This window comes from Protobothrops mucrosquamatus, unplaced genomic scaffold (genome assembly GCF_001527695.2).
Source record: "Protobothrops mucrosquamatus isolate PMUCROS unplaced genomic scaffold, P.Mucros_1.0 scaffold_99, whole genome shotgun sequence".
Lineage (NCBI taxonomy): Eukaryota > Metazoa > Chordata > Lepidosauria > Squamata > Viperidae > Protobothrops > Protobothrops mucrosquamatus.
In genome coordinates, this window is record NW_015386175.1 from 954422 (window position 1) to 970871 (window position 16450).

The following is a 16450-nucleotide window of genomic DNA, read 5'->3' on the forward strand; positions in this document are numbered from 1 at the left end:
ATTCTGTCCATCTAATATGTGCTGAAGTAATGAGAATAAGTCCAAGTTACATAATCTTTCTGAATAACACATTACTTCAGAGAGCAGCCCCACATGACCAAAAAGACCTCAGGATACTGTGAAAAAACAGCCACTCAGCTACAAATGACACAAACCAGAGATCAAACTGGAATCTTGCAAGCAAGCAGAAAACACGTAATTGTACACAATAAGCATTGCATTGATGTGCAATAAAGATAATGATGCAGATATTTAAAAAGGGCCCCCAGCCTAATATTTTTTCCAAAGTTTTCACAAGATCTCATATAAGAAAATGCACATTTGGAGATATTTCAATGTGGCTGCTCAGGGCCAAAAAAGGCTATGCGGCCCCAATGTAAAATTTACTTCAAATGCTAGCAATGAAGAGCAAAAATTATATAGAAAGTCTAGAAATAACAGACCTGATGACGTCGTTCCTGTTCTTCCTTCCCTTTCTCATATTCTTCTTTTAAAGTCTTGGTAATAATTGAATTGTTCTCTTCCAGTTGCCTTCGTAAATCCTCCAGTTCAGCTCTTTGCCTGGGAATCAGAAATGAATGCCACAGAATAGGATTGTTCAAACTCAGATACCAATATATACATTTCCCACAATCTTAATGTGCTTCCTGCTGACCCTCTAAAGTTATTAACTGGAATATTTCCCATACAATGGAAGTAATCATGTCAACAGTTATTATTTCAATTTAATCTGTTTCCAATAAAATATTTTGTGCATTATCCACTTGGAGTGTACCTCCAAGCATGCTGGAATAACTGCAGCCTTTAGACTGAAAAATGCTACATAGAACTTGGTTGAAATAAGGCTCCTGAAACAGGTTATAAAATTCATGTAGCACTGCCGCATGAAAATTCTCCAGGCTCTAGTAGTACTAGAGAAGAAGATATATGTGGGAACAATACATGTGCTTTTTACCTTTGGGACTTCAAGATCTTGCAGTTCTTTTTCCTGAACACCGCCCTGTCGATGCAAATGGTCAGTGCCCACTGGCTCAGCGTACCCACCAGTTCTGAACCCCACGTGTGCCTTCTCTCACCTGGCAGCCTGTTGGCTGAGTCTCTCCTTCTCCTCCGCCACTTCACTGTAGAGCCGGCGCCGTTGTTGCTGCAGAGCTTGCTCCTCCTGCTCCAGCTGCTTCTCGTACCTGTTCAGAGGGAGCCTTTCAAAGGAAGTCTTAAGCAAGTCATCAGTATCCTTGGCTTGATCCAACGTTATAGGAAACACAAAGCCAAAGATTTCCTCAACTGGGAGGAAAAAAAATAATACCGTGGAGGAACGCAAAATTATTATTTAAAAAACAAACCCTTCCAAGACTTCAAACAAGAGAAACCAATTTTTTTTGCAGGAGATGTGGAAGTTGCAAAATGGAAAAGCGCCACAACAGAGGGGACGGAATAAATTGGAGTAACGGCTCAGTTACAAATGCATGAACCAGCACATAAAAGATACTTCAGAGAATGGTACCCAAACTGCACTGTTTGCCTATTACTTTCCTCCCACAATACTGTATTAAGCCCTGTGGTGTCAACAGTAGGAGTTAAGACTGCACTATATTCCTGTTTCTAAACAGAGAAAACAAGCAGTTTCATGATGCCTCTCTGTCCACATATGAACTCTCCTATATCTCCATTCTGCCCTTGGAAAGCCAATGACATACACTCCATATTTTCAACCAAATCCTGATGTCAACTTGTTCACAAATTTGCAGGACTGCTATCTTTTCTAACCAAATGCAGGAAGTCATCTTGTGATCAAGTATGAATGCGCGTTCTGTGCCTCACTGTCTTCTGGGCCATCATAGTTTTCCTTCCCTAAACAATATTACACAGGTTTTTCCTCCTCCTGTTTTCCCACACACACAGGAATTTTGCCCCTTTTTCTCCCCCCCTCCCCTTTGCACATCTGTAATAGCCTTTTCCAGATCCTCCTCCTCCTGCTGTACATCTTCCTACTTGCTCCCTCCTTCATACCGCTGCCTTGCCAGTTCTCTCTCGCGCTGTCCTTGCTCTTCCTTCTCGTGCTCCAGCATCTCTCTCAGCTCTTCAGTCTGTCGTATGTAGCGCTGGGCTGCACGCTCATCCGACTGCAGTAGTTCTACTTCGTGCAGTGATTTCAACTTTTTGATCTCTAGCTTGTGTTTAGCAATGAGCTTCTGGATTTCAGGCTCCAGGCCTGAATGGGGAAGAAAGCAAAAGGGAGACTATAGACCTCAAGTGCCTGCACGAAAGCAAGAATTTCCACTCTATACACGTGCCTCTCCTTCCTGCAGATTCAGTTGCTCTACTAATCGAAGATGACAAAAGGTGAATGGAGCTACTAAAATATATTAAAAGCATTGTGCAGTCCTGACGTATAGCACATAATCATCACATTACTAGGAGCCAAGTTTAATTGGAATGAAACTGTATCTTTATCATTAGTAGAACAAACCAGATAGCATATAATTTACATGTTTGACTACATTTAATGAAAAAGAACTGCTGTAAATTGTTCCCTGCCATAACTAGTTATAAAAATGTTGCCACTTCAAAGCATATTTGCCTTTAATAATGACCCCAATTAAAAGAGAGAGAGAGAGAGAATGACAGTTCAGGTATGGAAGCTGGGAAGAACAATCAGACCTACAATCCTGCTTGTGAAATTGTTCTACCTGGAGGCAGTTCCATGGACCAGATTATTTTCTCGCTAAAAAATCTGCTATTGGGACAAGAATCTGAAGAAATAACGAAAGCTCAACAGTACCTTTAACGGTGATCTCTTTGATCTTCTTGGTCTTCTCATCAATCCATTTCTCTCGGCGGATTTTTTCTGTAGCAGTCATCAGCTGCTTCAGCTTCTTTATTTCCTTCATGTGAATTAAAAAGAGAAAAAGCAAGACGTACATAAGAGTTTCATTAAATTCCATCCTGTATCTATGAAAGAAGAAAGAAATTCTTCAATAAATCTGCGATGCATCAGAACTGCTTCAGAAGAAGAGAATTCTTTGCAAGAGATAAAAGAATCCAACTGAATATCCAACTGAACTTCCTGGAATTTTCTGAATTAAATTTCAAGGTATGCAGTGCATGAGTTGACATTACTTACAAATAATTCACTATAGAACCCTAAACACCACCCCCCACAACGCACACGAAGACACACGTGTGGTTTATATGCTTTATTATTATTTGTGTATGTCTCTGTGTGTAATTTATATATTTATTTATATAACAACCTATGCATGCATATAATAAATAAATAAAACCTTGATTCACTCATTCATTTTATTTGTTTACAATAAAATTTATTTAAAATAAAAAACTAATTCAGGGTATCATTTTTTATAATGCCACATTAATGGTATTTTCTTCTGCTCCAATTTTAGAAGGCAAGTTTCAAGATATGAATTCCGAATAACAACAAAAAATGTTTTAGCTCTAAAACGACTAAACAACAGATCATCTGGTAAATCTGTTTTCCCCACTGCAAATAGTTTGGGCCAAGAAAATTAAGAGAATCTTTTAAGTTTTTCATTCCTAAAATTCAGGAGACAAAAAACATTGAACAAACCACAGCAGCCTCAAATTATTGCCCTGAGCCTTTTATTTTGTAAAGAGTCAATCTATTTGGAGCTCTGGAAAAGGTCAAGTCTGATCTGCATCCCTCTGAAGGGACTCTAACGTTAATCAATGTTCAGATTGGGAGCAAGATAGGAAAATGGAGCTCCCATCATTTTGCAGACTAATCTTGAAAACAAAACAAAAAATATTTTTTTTAAAACTAAAGCTGAGTTACATCTGAAGGAAAATGGGAGAATTCTGAAGAGATGGGAGGGTGCCAAATTCATTGTAGCTGGTTGTTTTCTCAAGAGCTGTTTTGGGGTGGGGGGTGGGGTGGAAAGTGATATATACCTTGCAGCAGCATAAATAATGTGTGTGCAAAGGGAAGAGGCATTCATAAGGAATTCTAATGTGTTTTCCTATTAGGTTATCAGTTCTTTTTGAGACTGATGAAGAAATAAACAGATCATCTTTGTAAATAGTTATTAGGTCAGGTCAGCTACCTCAAGATAATACTGCCATCCAGGCCAGAAGACAAGAAAGTGAAACAACAGATAAAAGTAAGAATGTCTCTCAACAGATAAGATACCTCTACCCTTAATATGACTGTAGCAGTAACAGTAAATGGTAGCCTGACAGCAAGCGGTTAAATGCAAATCTGATAGTGACTGATTCCAACACTCCCTTCCCCAACAACTAGCTCCTTGAAGAATTGAAACTGATCAGGTCCAATTATTGCACTCTTGAAATCTAGACATAGAAAAATCTAATGGGCCTACAAGTATTTTCTATTCAGATTAGTAGCAATCCTAAGGATTTCTGACCTGTTAAATATTTCAATTCTTTAAATTTTTGAGAGGCACCAAAAGTTAAGATGCTTTCTTAACCCTGTATAAGTAGTTCTTGACTTATCACAACTGGAACCCGCATTTCGGTTGCTAAATAACGCATTCATAAAGTGCAAAATCACATGACCATATTGCTTAGCAACTGCAGTCCCGGCACTCCCCATTGGCAGTCACTAAGCAAATTCCACTGGTCATTAGCTGAAGCCCCTTCCCAGTCCGAACCATTCTAGGCTTGGTCCCTTCCAGCCCCAAACCTTGGTAAGGTAAGGGACGGGTTTCAACTCCCCCCACCTGCCCATCTCTCTCCCCCCCGCCCCAGCATCTCTGCCCTTTAGGCTGCCCTGTACTGTGCCTTGTTGGGTGGCAAGCAGCCCCAGAACTGTGCAGCACTGAGGCTGTAAGCAGCTCCTGAGCCACTACACAGTGTGAACCCCCGGCTGCCCCAGCTATATACCCCAGGAAGTCCAAACAGCATGTGCAAAGCTGCAGCATTCTGGGAAGCCTCAACAGCACGGCACAAAGCCACAGCCATTCTTGGAAACCACAGCCACCCCCCAGCAGTACAACATCAAGTCCTAACCTCCCCAGGAAGCCTCAGCTATCCTCACTGCCTGGCGCTCTAAGGACCCTGCAGCCCTGCACTTTGCTATCCCAGCTGACGTTTGCCATCTTCTTGTTCCCCATACCAGGGGTCCCCAACCCCCAGTCCGTGAACCGGCACCAGTCCGCAGCATGCCAGCAACCGGTCCGCACAAACAAGCAAAGCCCCATCTGTGGGATGCAGGCAGCACGTGAAACCACACCCCCTCCGGTCCACGGAAAAACCTTTCTCCACAGCACCAGTCCTTGGTGCTCAAAAGGTTGGAGGCCTCTGCCCTACACTGACGAAGCGTGTCTGCTCTGGCCCTTCACAAGGCAGCTGCTGGCCACCTTCTCCAAAATCTCATAAAGAAATTGGTGTGCACAACCCTGAGAAGAAAGCCTCGTGAGGCCAGCAGCTGCCTGGTGAGGGGGCCAAAGCAGGGCATGCTTGGTCATCTGTGGGAGCAAGAAGAGGGCTGGGGGTCAGCCAGAGTCAAGGAGCGCAGGAGGCAAAAAGGCAGAGATGGAGGAAGATAGGTGAGTTGCAGCACCCCCTATGGTCGTAAGTATGGATGGGCTGCCAAACACTCAAATTTTGATCACATCATCGCAGGAGCAGTGGAATGGTCATAAACTTTGGGGACTGATTATAAATCCCTTCATTCAGCAACACCATGACTTTGAACAGCTGCTGAATGTAAGACTGTAAGCCAAGGACTACCCGTATCTGAAGAACAACGCTACCATTTTATTCCAAAAGGTTATAGTGACACATAGAACTAACATTTGTGCTTTTATATAATGCAAAGTTATATCATTTTATCCCCTTTTACAGGCCATCTGCAGTGCCTTTCAAAATTTATGTATTTATTTATAAATTTTATTGGTCACCCAACTTCCCATAGGTTAACTCTGAGCGGCTTACAGTCATAAAAATATGTCTATACGTGTACAATTAAAACACAGATAATTAAAATCAATGTTAAAACCTAAGGATACATGGGAAGGGAGGGGGTGGAGTGGGGGGGAGGTGGGAATCTGCTGTTGCTCGATCAACCACCTCCACTGCGCTGTTCCCCAATTGGCAGAGCCACATCTTTAGGCCCGTACGAAAAGATAGGAGGGTTGGGCGCGAGATGTTCCAGAGGGCAGGAGTAACAGCGCAAAGAAGCCCCACCTCCTGGACCCCGCCAGCCGGAATAATCGGGCTGATGGGACCTGCAGCATGCCTCCTCTGCTGGCACGGATGGGACGGGCCAATCCCAGTGGGGTGAGATGGTCCCTCAAATAACCTGGACCCAGGCCATGAAAATAACTGATATCTATAATCTACCTCCACATTTATCCCCTGAAATTTAAAAACAGGCAGGTATGTGACTCTGGATCTATCCACTCTTCTACACCAATCAAAACAATGTGCATGTAGGCAATAATGAATTGCTAAAGCTTTTTAGGAAATGTTGCCTTTGCTTCATAAACACCCAAGCCTGTTCAGCTGGGCACTAAGTAGGGAAGCTGAAGAGGGCATCATTATCAAAGTCAAGGAATTGCACTTTGCACCAAATTGCAATATTTGCCATGCCTATACCAAGAGAGATATAGGCACAGCACCCTCTAAGAAATACACGAAAAATCACATTTAAAGGATCCAGACCAGCAAAAAGGCAAAGGCTGAAGTTAACAGCATGCACAAAGTTTACCTCACAGAGGGGGCCCAGAGTGCGCCAGACCTAAACAGAAAGAGGAAAGATGAGAGAAGAGAGAAATGGAAGGAGTGGGAAATAAGAGAGTTGGAGGGGAAAAAGCAAGGATACAGCTTAAGCAGGGTGCAGATTACCTCTCAGCATAGGGATCAAACAAATTGACCAAGGGAAAGAGCTAACATTTTGGGAATATTGCATCTGTTCAAAGTGCATTGCAAGGCAGAAATAATCCTAGCGTACCTCCAATTTTACTGAGATCATACTCAGTTTTTACTGAGGTCATGCTACAATTTTACTGAGGTCGTTTCTCAGTACCTGCTAGTTTAGTAGGTTACTTGGCCCAAATTAATATTTATAGCAGTTGTCTTACAGTGAATAATTAAGTCACAAAAGAAATTCTATCATCTATCTATCTATCTATCTATCTATCTATCTATCTATCTATCTATCTATCTATCTATCTATCTATCTATCTATCTATCTATCAATATCTTGGCAACCTTAAGACACATAGATTTGAACTTTTGGGACTTGAAATCCATGTATCTTAAAGTTACCAAAGTTGAGAAACATTGAAAAATGATAGAAAAAAACCCCATAATGGTATAAAAGGTAGTATTTCAAAACAGTCTTCTCATTTTACTAACATTCAAATGGCTTCCAACATTCTCTTGCCTGATGTTCTCTGGAAGGTATCAAACACTGATTTCTTTGCACTGTGCAAATTTCAGTCCAACTTAAGTCCAGTCATATGTTTTAACTAGTTGCTCTGTTGCTCCCCTAACCCTTACACCAATGTCATTTCCTCACCAACTCATGCTGCTCTTGCATCTGGGCAATTTTCTTTGTATATTTCTGATCCACAAGCTTCATTTCAGATACCACAGCTTCACATTTCTGATTCAGAGCTCTTTTGTCATCGATGAGCTGTAGAGATAGGTGCAAGAGAGTATTACTAACAGCATACTCTATCCATTGTTTGTACTAATGCAGGCATGTCAAACTCGCGACGCCAAGTGACGTCGCGCGACGTATCGGAGCTTTTTCGCCATTGCCGGCAATGGGGTGGACGCGGCTCCGGTATGATGTGGGCCGGCAGTTTGACACCCCTGTACTAATGTGATGCATTAGCGAGCTAGCAGAAAGTACCTGGAATCAAGCTGCCATCTTATTCAGGTAGAAATGGATACAAAACTCCCCCCCATCGCAAGGGAGTATTTCAACTTAGAATGCTAACTGCTAGCTGATGCCCACGGAAATTTCTGAAGAGGCATGCCAGCAATACAAGTTACGTTAAATAGAGGCTGCGAGATAGGGAAACAGAGTATATTGATATTCCCAGGTTCTATATGGAAAGGAAAGGAGGAAAAAAAGGAAAGGAAAAGATTACCTGGTCAATAAAGGCCAGGTGCCGTTGGATTGCACCTTCATACTGCTCCCTCTGCACAGTCAGTTGGTGATTCAGCTCTTTCTGTACATCTTTAACATGCTGCCCGGTTAACTCCTGCTGTTGAGCCTGCTAGGACAAAGGGCAAAACCAGGCCAATTAAGGAAACCTAAAAGTTACGCTATCTGGTCAGTCAAAAAGCAAAAGAAAAAAAAGTGGAAAAGAAAGGATATGTTAAATATAGCCATTGGGATTCCTAAGCAGATCGTTTCTTGATATGGATTGTTCATCAGCAACAACACTGCCGAAGCCTGAAAAAGGCAGATAAAGACAAGACACTCCCTCTTTGACAGTTCATGCCTCCTTCCACTCAACAGAGCTAAAGATTGGGTTGTGTAACACAGACAGACACCCTTCCTGTGGAATCAAGTTCTGGTCACCCACCAGTGCTTTTTGTAGAAAAGCAACAGCTTTCTTCTTTTCTTCTACTTCCAGCTTCAGCTTCTGGATAGAGCTGGTGACCTCTGTGGCAACGGCTGAGACCTGATCCAAGTGGGCGAGCTCTTCTTCTGGCAATAATCCCTAGCAGGTATGATAAGCAGCAAAGGAATAGTCAGGCTGAGGGACAACCCTAGTTTCCTATCACCAAATCTCCTTTAAGGATGGAAATTAAAGATTCCTTATCTGCAATAATACGCTAATACTGGAAAACTTTGCTCATCATAACAAACGCCATCATAAAATTGCCATTTTACGTGTGGCAGACTAGGTTCTTCATTTCCTGAGGCAGATCCAACTATCTGAAGCTTCTCAACTCTCAGATTATTGGAAGCCATAACGCCAATACCAACTTAACAGCTTTTAATTTCAAATATTTTTTCGTTTCAATCAGTGAAAGCAAAATGCTCTTTGTTTGAAACAGCCATCTGCCCTGACACACACACACACACACCCCAGCCCACCCCATCAATAAAATTTAAATGTGCCATATTCACCTCTTGCTGTGAAGCTGAGGCAACAGATCTGGGTCGTTCCTGCTCAGATTTTTCCATCTCATCCAAAAAACTCATTATATTCTGAAGTTTTGTTTCTGACAATAATGTTCCTTCTTCAGGGGCTCCCAGCGAGCAGTTCAATTTTCCAAACCTCTCTAGGTTGTCAGTGGTTAGAGAATTTGAGTCCAAGTCCTGTATTGCAGGGAAAAATTCTTGGGATCAACAGCTATAGACTACTGTGGCAGTACCAAACAGAATGATTTCAATCTGTGACTGCTGGGAAAAAGGAGAATTGTTGTGTGATTCCATTGATTAAAAAATATTTCTCAAGAAAGGGGGAATGGAGCTTCTCAAAAAAGCAGAGATGCTTTCTCCAGTTTTCTCTTGGGAGATTAACTGTAAATATTTGGAAAACAATTACAAATGTCCTTGAGTTTGTCAAAAATATTCCAGCTCACAACTCCCAAAAGTTTGCTCTAAGCAGAGTAGGTAACATAAAGCAAGAAGCATCAGTTGGGTACGTGCTCCTCATTTCTTCCCTAAACCACTTTCACACCAGCCCAAACAAATTCTGTACAATTTCATCCAAAGGATCTACAGAGAAAAGACAGCGCAATATTTATATTTCAATTACCCCATCTATCCAGGCATATTTGTAATCCTTGAAAAAATTGGGCTGATACTGTGGCGGTGGCAGAAATTCTGGATCCGCTTCCAAAAGCTTTAGGGTGTCTAGTAGGTCATGAAAGGTTATTTTGGAATGCATCCTACTGGCTGTGCTCATCACACCATCCAAATCTTCACTGGGCATTTTTCCAGAGCTCCCATCCTGGGAAACAGAGAAAATCCATGCGCATGAAATATTGTGAAGAACTCCAAATAAACATTATCAGTATATTTCACTGACATAGGGAGGGCTCATCCATCTCATTTGCAAAATCTTATACTTCCCAGCCAATCAAAACATTTAAAAGTGCAGAAATTGGGAACTATACAAATCATGAGGGAAAAGTAAAAGAAAGTATTTAGGCTTCCAGGAACATCAGAAGAAGGCAACACCTGTGGCTGTTCTTCAAGTCCTTTGTTTTGTGCTGAGCGACAAAGGGATGCCATGGCGGAAGCTTCGTCTAGATCTATTCCTGCAAAGTGGAAGTTGGCACCTGCAGTAGCAACAAAAAGCATTTGCTTCAGTAAGAATAAGAATTCAGAATTCATCTTTTTGTTAAATGAGAACAACTATGTTTTCCATTTCGAGAATTGGAGTATAAGACTTTAAGATGTCAAGCCCAAGTTTGTTTTTGAAATAATTTTTCTTGGTTTGCCAAGCAATTCTAAAGTGTAGCGAATCAGCTTTTCACTATGAGTCTACGAGGATACATCAGTTGCCCATATTTTTCCATTATCATTATTTGCCTGTGTGCAAGTTAAATGTTTCTGAACTTACTCCTTATTTTCAGCATGCTATTTGTTGCTCCTCGCTGCCATGCAAGACCAAATAATACCACGGCGCTATAGAAATGTTTTGTATTTAAAACAGATTCAGAGTGCATACTGAATTTAGAGAAATGCAGTTTAGGAGATCCCCCTCCCCACACCAAATGTCCCAAGACCTTCCATTATTTCTCACCTGCATTGTTGGCTTTGATGATGCTGTTAGCAGGACTGCTGTTTTTTAAAGAGCTGGCTTTCTCACTTTTCCTTCTTCTGGCTTTCTTGCTTTCTTTAAGTAGTGCCATCTCCTCCTCCACCAAACGCTGTGTCTCTAAAGCTTTTTGGGTTCGTTTTTGTTGCAGCTCCTAAAACAAAACACTAACTCGCATTTCTGTTCTGTGTTAGGGCCCACTTCCTCCTCCTGCACCAGTAAACGTACTCGGTCTAACTTTTAACCCAATAAATCAATCAAGACTATCCTCTGGCTTCTACTTGCGCAGGGGCCATGCTAATCTTCTCTATATCCTTCCAATTTTAGGATATGTGCTGCCAAAGCGAGCACAAGACGATCCTCCTGTCTTCTAATGCCCAGGACTAGCAATACCAATCAGCAAATGGCTACCTGGATGGCTGCTCTTCTGGCAAGGCGAGCTTTCTCCTCTCGTATTTTTTTCCTCTCATCATCTCTTCTCTGCTGCAAATCCAAGATGTTGCCCTCATCTGCGAGTTGCTGCTGCTGCTGCTTTTCCTTAAAAACATACAGCACAGGTATTATAAAACTACACGATCACGATTCCTATCTCTAGGACAGTGTTTCTCAACCTTGACCATTTTAAGGCATGTGGACTTCAACGCCCAGAATTCCACAGCCAGCATTGCTGGCTGTGGAATTCTGGGAGTTGGAGTCCACATGCCTTAAAATGGTCAAGGTTGAGAAACACTGCTCTAGGACAAAAAAAAAAAGCCAACTAACTTCCCTAAAATCTAACTAGAACCATACCTCATACATTTAAAGCTTATGCAAAACCATTCATTCAAAACAAAACATTCTTTCAGCATGTTCAGAAGTTTTTTTATACAATATACACATACAACAAACCTCTCTCTTGGAAGCCAACAATCGCTCAAGCTGAGCTACGCCTTCCTTGTGCCTCTGAGAATGCCGCCGGTACCAGCGCTGGATTGTCACAGCAGCCGAATTGACTTGGTTAACAAATCTAAAACAGGGGAAAAAAATTCATGCAAGTTGACTATTGCTTTCCAACTGCCATGTCAAGCGAAACAGTTCCTGATGTTAAGAAAGGCACAGAAAAACATCCTTGAAAAAACAGATCTTGACCACAGGGCTTCTATATTCAAATAAACGCTCCTCCCTCCGGTTTATAGAAATCCAGAAGCAGTGTTCAAAAATACACAGTTCTAGGAAGGTGTGAAAATATACCATTTAATAACTGCAAGTAACATTCTATAAAATAGTACACAGCCACCCAACACCTCATTTGTATCCTGAGATTGGGCTGCGAATATTGATGGCAAAATGGCCCAATGTTGACAATGCATTTTCAGCCCATTTTTCAGGGTTTGGAATAGTTTTAATGGTGGAATAGATGCAGTTTTCCTCTGTGAGGCCTCTCACATCGATTGTCACTTCACTCCCTTCTAAAGATAAGAAAATGGCCACAAAAGGCCTATCTGGTTGGGATTTAGAAGAAGAACATTGTGGCTTCAAAATCTAAGGGATTGATTTGGACAAAACTCAGCAACACTTTTTCGTGCGGTTGCTGATAAAAACAGGATCGCCAACGTCCGATAATGGATATGGCACAAGAAGAAGAAGAAAAGCCAAATGTAGTGGTTTGCCTTTGGAAGACCTCCTACTCCTCTCCCCACTCTTAATGTTCCCCCCCCCACACACACACACACAAAAGGCCAAAACATTTCAGACGGCCTTTTCCAGTGAATTCACAGTATAACTGAATGGCTTCTGTCATCCTTCAGAACAGTGAGAGGCTGAGTTGGAACTATTACTGCCCAAAATTTACCCAGTTGCTAAAAAAACAACAAGCTATTAACTGGAAATTGCCAAATCAGATATGGCAATTATCTAGTAACCCAGTTATATGCCCTCATTTCACTTCCTCTGATTTTTCTGCATAATTTGTTACTTCTTCCTGTCAGTTTTCTCAGATTTACCGCTCAGCCTCCTCCTCAGAAACTTCCTGTATCCTAGTCGGGGGATTGCTACTACTGGTGTTATTATTCCAAGCCAGGATGTTGCTGCTGGAAAAGTTCTTCTGAGATTTCATGTAACTGCCGCCGTCTGTGTCTTCATTAGAAGTAGCTTTGATGATGTTGCTAAGGAAAGAAACAATAATACACTGCTCAATAGGATCCTATGAAATGCTGCAAGTCTCTTCAATTTAGGATATACTAAAAAATGTTTCCCATTTTTCATACTAGCTTGTACTATGATTTCTCAGGGATTGCTATCCTTGAGAATTACTTCTGTATACAACATATACTCTAGCACAGTGTTTCTCAACCTTGACAACTTTACGATGTGTGGACTTTAACTCCTAGAATTCTCCAGCTAGCATTGCTAGCTGGAGAATTTTGGGAGTTGAAGTCCACACATCTGTAAAGTTGCCAAGGTTGAGAAACACTGCTCTAGCAGCTGCTGGACAATCTCTTATTTGCTCACATTTAGTCCAGTGACTGCTGATGTGAAACACTGTATTAACATGAAAAAAGAATTAAAAGTACAACTTTGTTATTAGACTAAGCATGAGAGTTCAGGAGTACTTTGTGTAGTCTATTTATGCTTCTCTTCTTGAAAACAACCCTTCTCTCTGATCTCCAGCATCTCACTCATGCATGAAATGTTGACCAAACTGCTCCTAACTCATCACTGAAGGAAAGCTGCGACAGGAATATACAAGACTTACTTGAGCGAAGTTGTAGCTTGATTGGAACTCTTTGGCACAGATGTTTTGTCTGTAGTCGAGTAATTGTTATGCACCATAGTGGTGACACAGTTGCCCATGGCGCCTTTGTTACTCCTCATAAAATAGAAGGAAAATATGTCAGCACGCTTCCAGAATAATTTCTCCAATATATTATCAAAATAGATCAAGACTTCTGGAGCCTTGCCACTTAATAACTGTCTCATATTCAATAGGTAGCCAGATTTTTGGAATCAGCTGCGTTCCGATACTGTCCTAGATGCTGACCTAGAGGTGTGTCTCTCAAATAATGAAAGTTCTCGAACTTCAGCATTCACAACTATGCCAATAATATACCTTTTTAGGTTCTAGGAGTATTTGTTTTTCAGGACTTGGTAGTGTTACGTGTGTTCCCAGGTTGAATTTATGGTCATTCATACACACACAGCTCTGGAAAAACACTCAAAATCACTTTCAACCGAACACTTGGTTAAATATATAACTATATCTATATCTGCTCTTTCTCACATATAACACACCCACCCACAATCCATACTTACCCACGTTCTGGCTAGAGGGAAAACTCCAAGAATGGGGGAGCTTAAGGACCCTGTTTATCCCTCAAAGTCCTTGCTTGCTTTGTGGATCCACAAGACTGGCAGCTATTCTCTTGTTAATTTACAAATCTAAGTAGCTGGTGATGAAATTTGGGGAGGGGTTTCTCATGTGCTCAGGCCAAACTTCTTTTGTCTGGCTCATGTGACATTTTTCCTTTTGTCTCCTTAACGACTTAGTTCCTCCTTATCTACTTCCCCCAAGGGATCTTTTAAACAAGATTTCTGCCTTTTGTCCAACCTGCTTCTGTGCCTACGTGCCTGCTTCATCTTTAGATATGGCAGTTTCAGCCTAGTCTCAAAGTATCATCCATAGTTTAACAAAGAGAAGGACATGAAAGCAGTGTTCCAATATCTCAGGGGCTGCCACAAAGAAGAGGGAGTCAAGCTATTCTCCAAGGCGCCTGAAGGCAGGACAAGAAGCAACTGATCAAGGAGAGAAGCAACCTAGAACTAAGGAGAAACTTCCTGACAGTTAGAACAATTAACCAGTGGAACAACCTGCCTCCAGAAGCGGTGAATGCTCCAACACTGGATGTTTTTAAGAAGAAACTGGACAGCCATTTGTCCGAAATGGTATAGGGGTTCCTGCCTGAGCAGGGGGTTGGACTAGATGACCTCCAAGGTCCCTTCCAACTTTATTATTATTATTATTATTATTATTAATTAATTATTATTATTATTATTATTTTCAACTATTAAATCAAGAGTGGTACCATCAAAGCTATGGGAATTTTTCTGCAACTTAATGACAGCATTTTAGTTGAATGTTCAGACATTAAGTTCTACTACCTACACATATTTCTTACCTGTTATTGGCAGTGAAATTGGCTGCAAGGGGTACACAGATTTCTTTCTTCCTCATGCTTCCAGGAGTGCTGGATGAGGCAGGAAATATCCTGGGCTGCTCATCCTGACCAAATAATCAAAAGTAAGTATACATGAAAGTAACAATACACAGACCTTCACTACGTACATTTTAGCAAAAACTCTTAATTCCTCCTCAGGCAAAAAATTACTCAATCTCACCACAGTTTTTACTATAAACCAGTAAAATAAATGTAGCAGATTTCAGAGCTTTGGAGATAGATGCTGGGATTTTTATCCAGTTAAGAGTGCTTCAAAATGAACAGATTGGTGCTGAGTGTGGAAGTTTCTGGACAGAGTCATGAGTATGCCTAAATCAGAGCAGAGTCAAAGGAACTTCAAAAGCAGAGATAGAAATCAAAAGCACCCATACCATAGCCCCTATATATAGCTTTGGAGGAATTGCTGTGCTGATGACAGCTAAACCAGATACAAAGAAAGCAGAGTAAGATGCTGAAAATGTAAAAACAGTTTAAATTTTTCTCGTCAACAGAAAAGCTTTGGTAAAAGCCTCTTCAACTGTGGTATAATAAAATCTTTTCTGGATTTTCCAGCCCAGGTTTGACTCTTCCTGCTCCACCAGCACTTAGTTCCATAAAGCCTATGAAAAAGTGATGGCAGAAGTCTTTTTTGTAGAGTGCAGCTTTCCCACCGCTTAATTTTTTTATTTTTTTTATGGAGAGAAGTCTATTCTTGCCAGGAGGGAAGTGCGAAACTTACTCCACAGCTGTTATGTGATAGTCACTTAGGCATATTGTATACATTGCTCATTACTGTGGCATGTGTGATAACTACATTATAGGGGCACCTTGCATTTTCCCAACAGTCGAATAGCAATGTTAGTGTCCTAAGGGAAATATAATTTTAACACAGCAGATGAGCTAAGAATTTGGGATTGTTATTTTTTATTTTTTTTTGCAATAATAGATTTTTGACATGATAAATCTAGAAAAATCCTGAAAGTAATGATAGAGGAATTATCAGGCTTAACAACATAAAGCTAAGTCTTGGGACTGGTTTCGGAAGTTTTTCTCATGAATGCGCATGCGCTCTAGCCCTTACTAGGACGTTCCACGTAGTTTTCTTTTCTGGGGAATCTTTGCTTAGACTTGCTAGTTTTTTTCTTCCAGTTGAGCTGCTATTAAACAACGTGAGGAAGTCATCATGGTGATCTGCACTGCTATAAAAAGGAAAACGACAAGATTAATTTGGAATCCGGCAGACGTTGACACATAGCATTGCTTTGAGCTTTTCTGAAATATATTTATTCCTATAAACTACTCCAATATTTTATGTTCAGTCTATGGACCTAGGTATTTGCAAGACCGCCTCCTACCAAACACCTCCCTTCGACCAGTCCGCTCCCACAGAGAGGGCCTCCTTAGAGTGCCGTCGGCCAGACAATGCCGGCTGGCGACCCCCAGGGGGAGAGCCTTCTCTGTGGCAGCTCCTGCCCTCTGGAATGACCTACCCCCCGACCTATGTACAGTTGCGGACCTGCG

The 16450-nt window shown here is 41.4% G+C and overlaps 1 protein-coding gene and 1 non-coding gene across 2 annotated transcripts in view; both read right to left on the reverse strand.

Annotated features, from left to right (window-relative positions):
* Positions 1–16450, reverse strand: part of CEP131 (centrosomal protein 131) — a 25085-nt gene that overhangs the window by 7443 nt on the left and 1192 nt on the right. Inside the window, exons 2-19 of the mRNA XM_029284027.1 lie at positions 16011–16135; positions 14891–14994; positions 13471–13584; positions 12719–12880; positions 11625–11742; positions 11148–11273; positions 10722–10890; positions 10154–10254; positions 9729–9923; positions 9095–9286; positions 8544–8681; positions 8103–8228; positions 7523–7639; positions 6710–6739; positions 2783–2885; positions 2011–2212; positions 1077–1184; positions 444–561 (exon numbers count right to left, since the gene is read on the reverse strand). Coding sequence (XP_029139860.1) covers positions 444–561; positions 1077–1184; positions 2011–2212; positions 2783–2885; positions 6710–6739; positions 7523–7639; positions 8103–8228; positions 8544–8681; positions 9095–9286; positions 9729–9923; positions 10154–10254; positions 10722–10890; positions 11148–11273; positions 11625–11742; positions 12719–12880; positions 13471–13584; positions 14891–14994; positions 16011–16135 — 2348 coding nt within the window. The remainder of the gene's footprint in view (positions 1–443; positions 562–1076; positions 1185–2010; positions 2213–2782; positions 2886–6709; positions 6740–7522; positions 7640–8102; positions 8229–8543; positions 8682–9094; positions 9287–9728; positions 9924–10153; positions 10255–10721; positions 10891–11147; positions 11274–11624; positions 11743–12718; positions 12881–13470; positions 13585–14890; positions 14995–16010; positions 16136–16450) is intronic.
* LOC114922536 lies at positions 10985–11087 on the reverse strand. Its single transcript, XR_003810424.1, has one exon. It is a non-coding gene; the product is annotated as a U6 spliceosomal RNA (small nuclear RNA).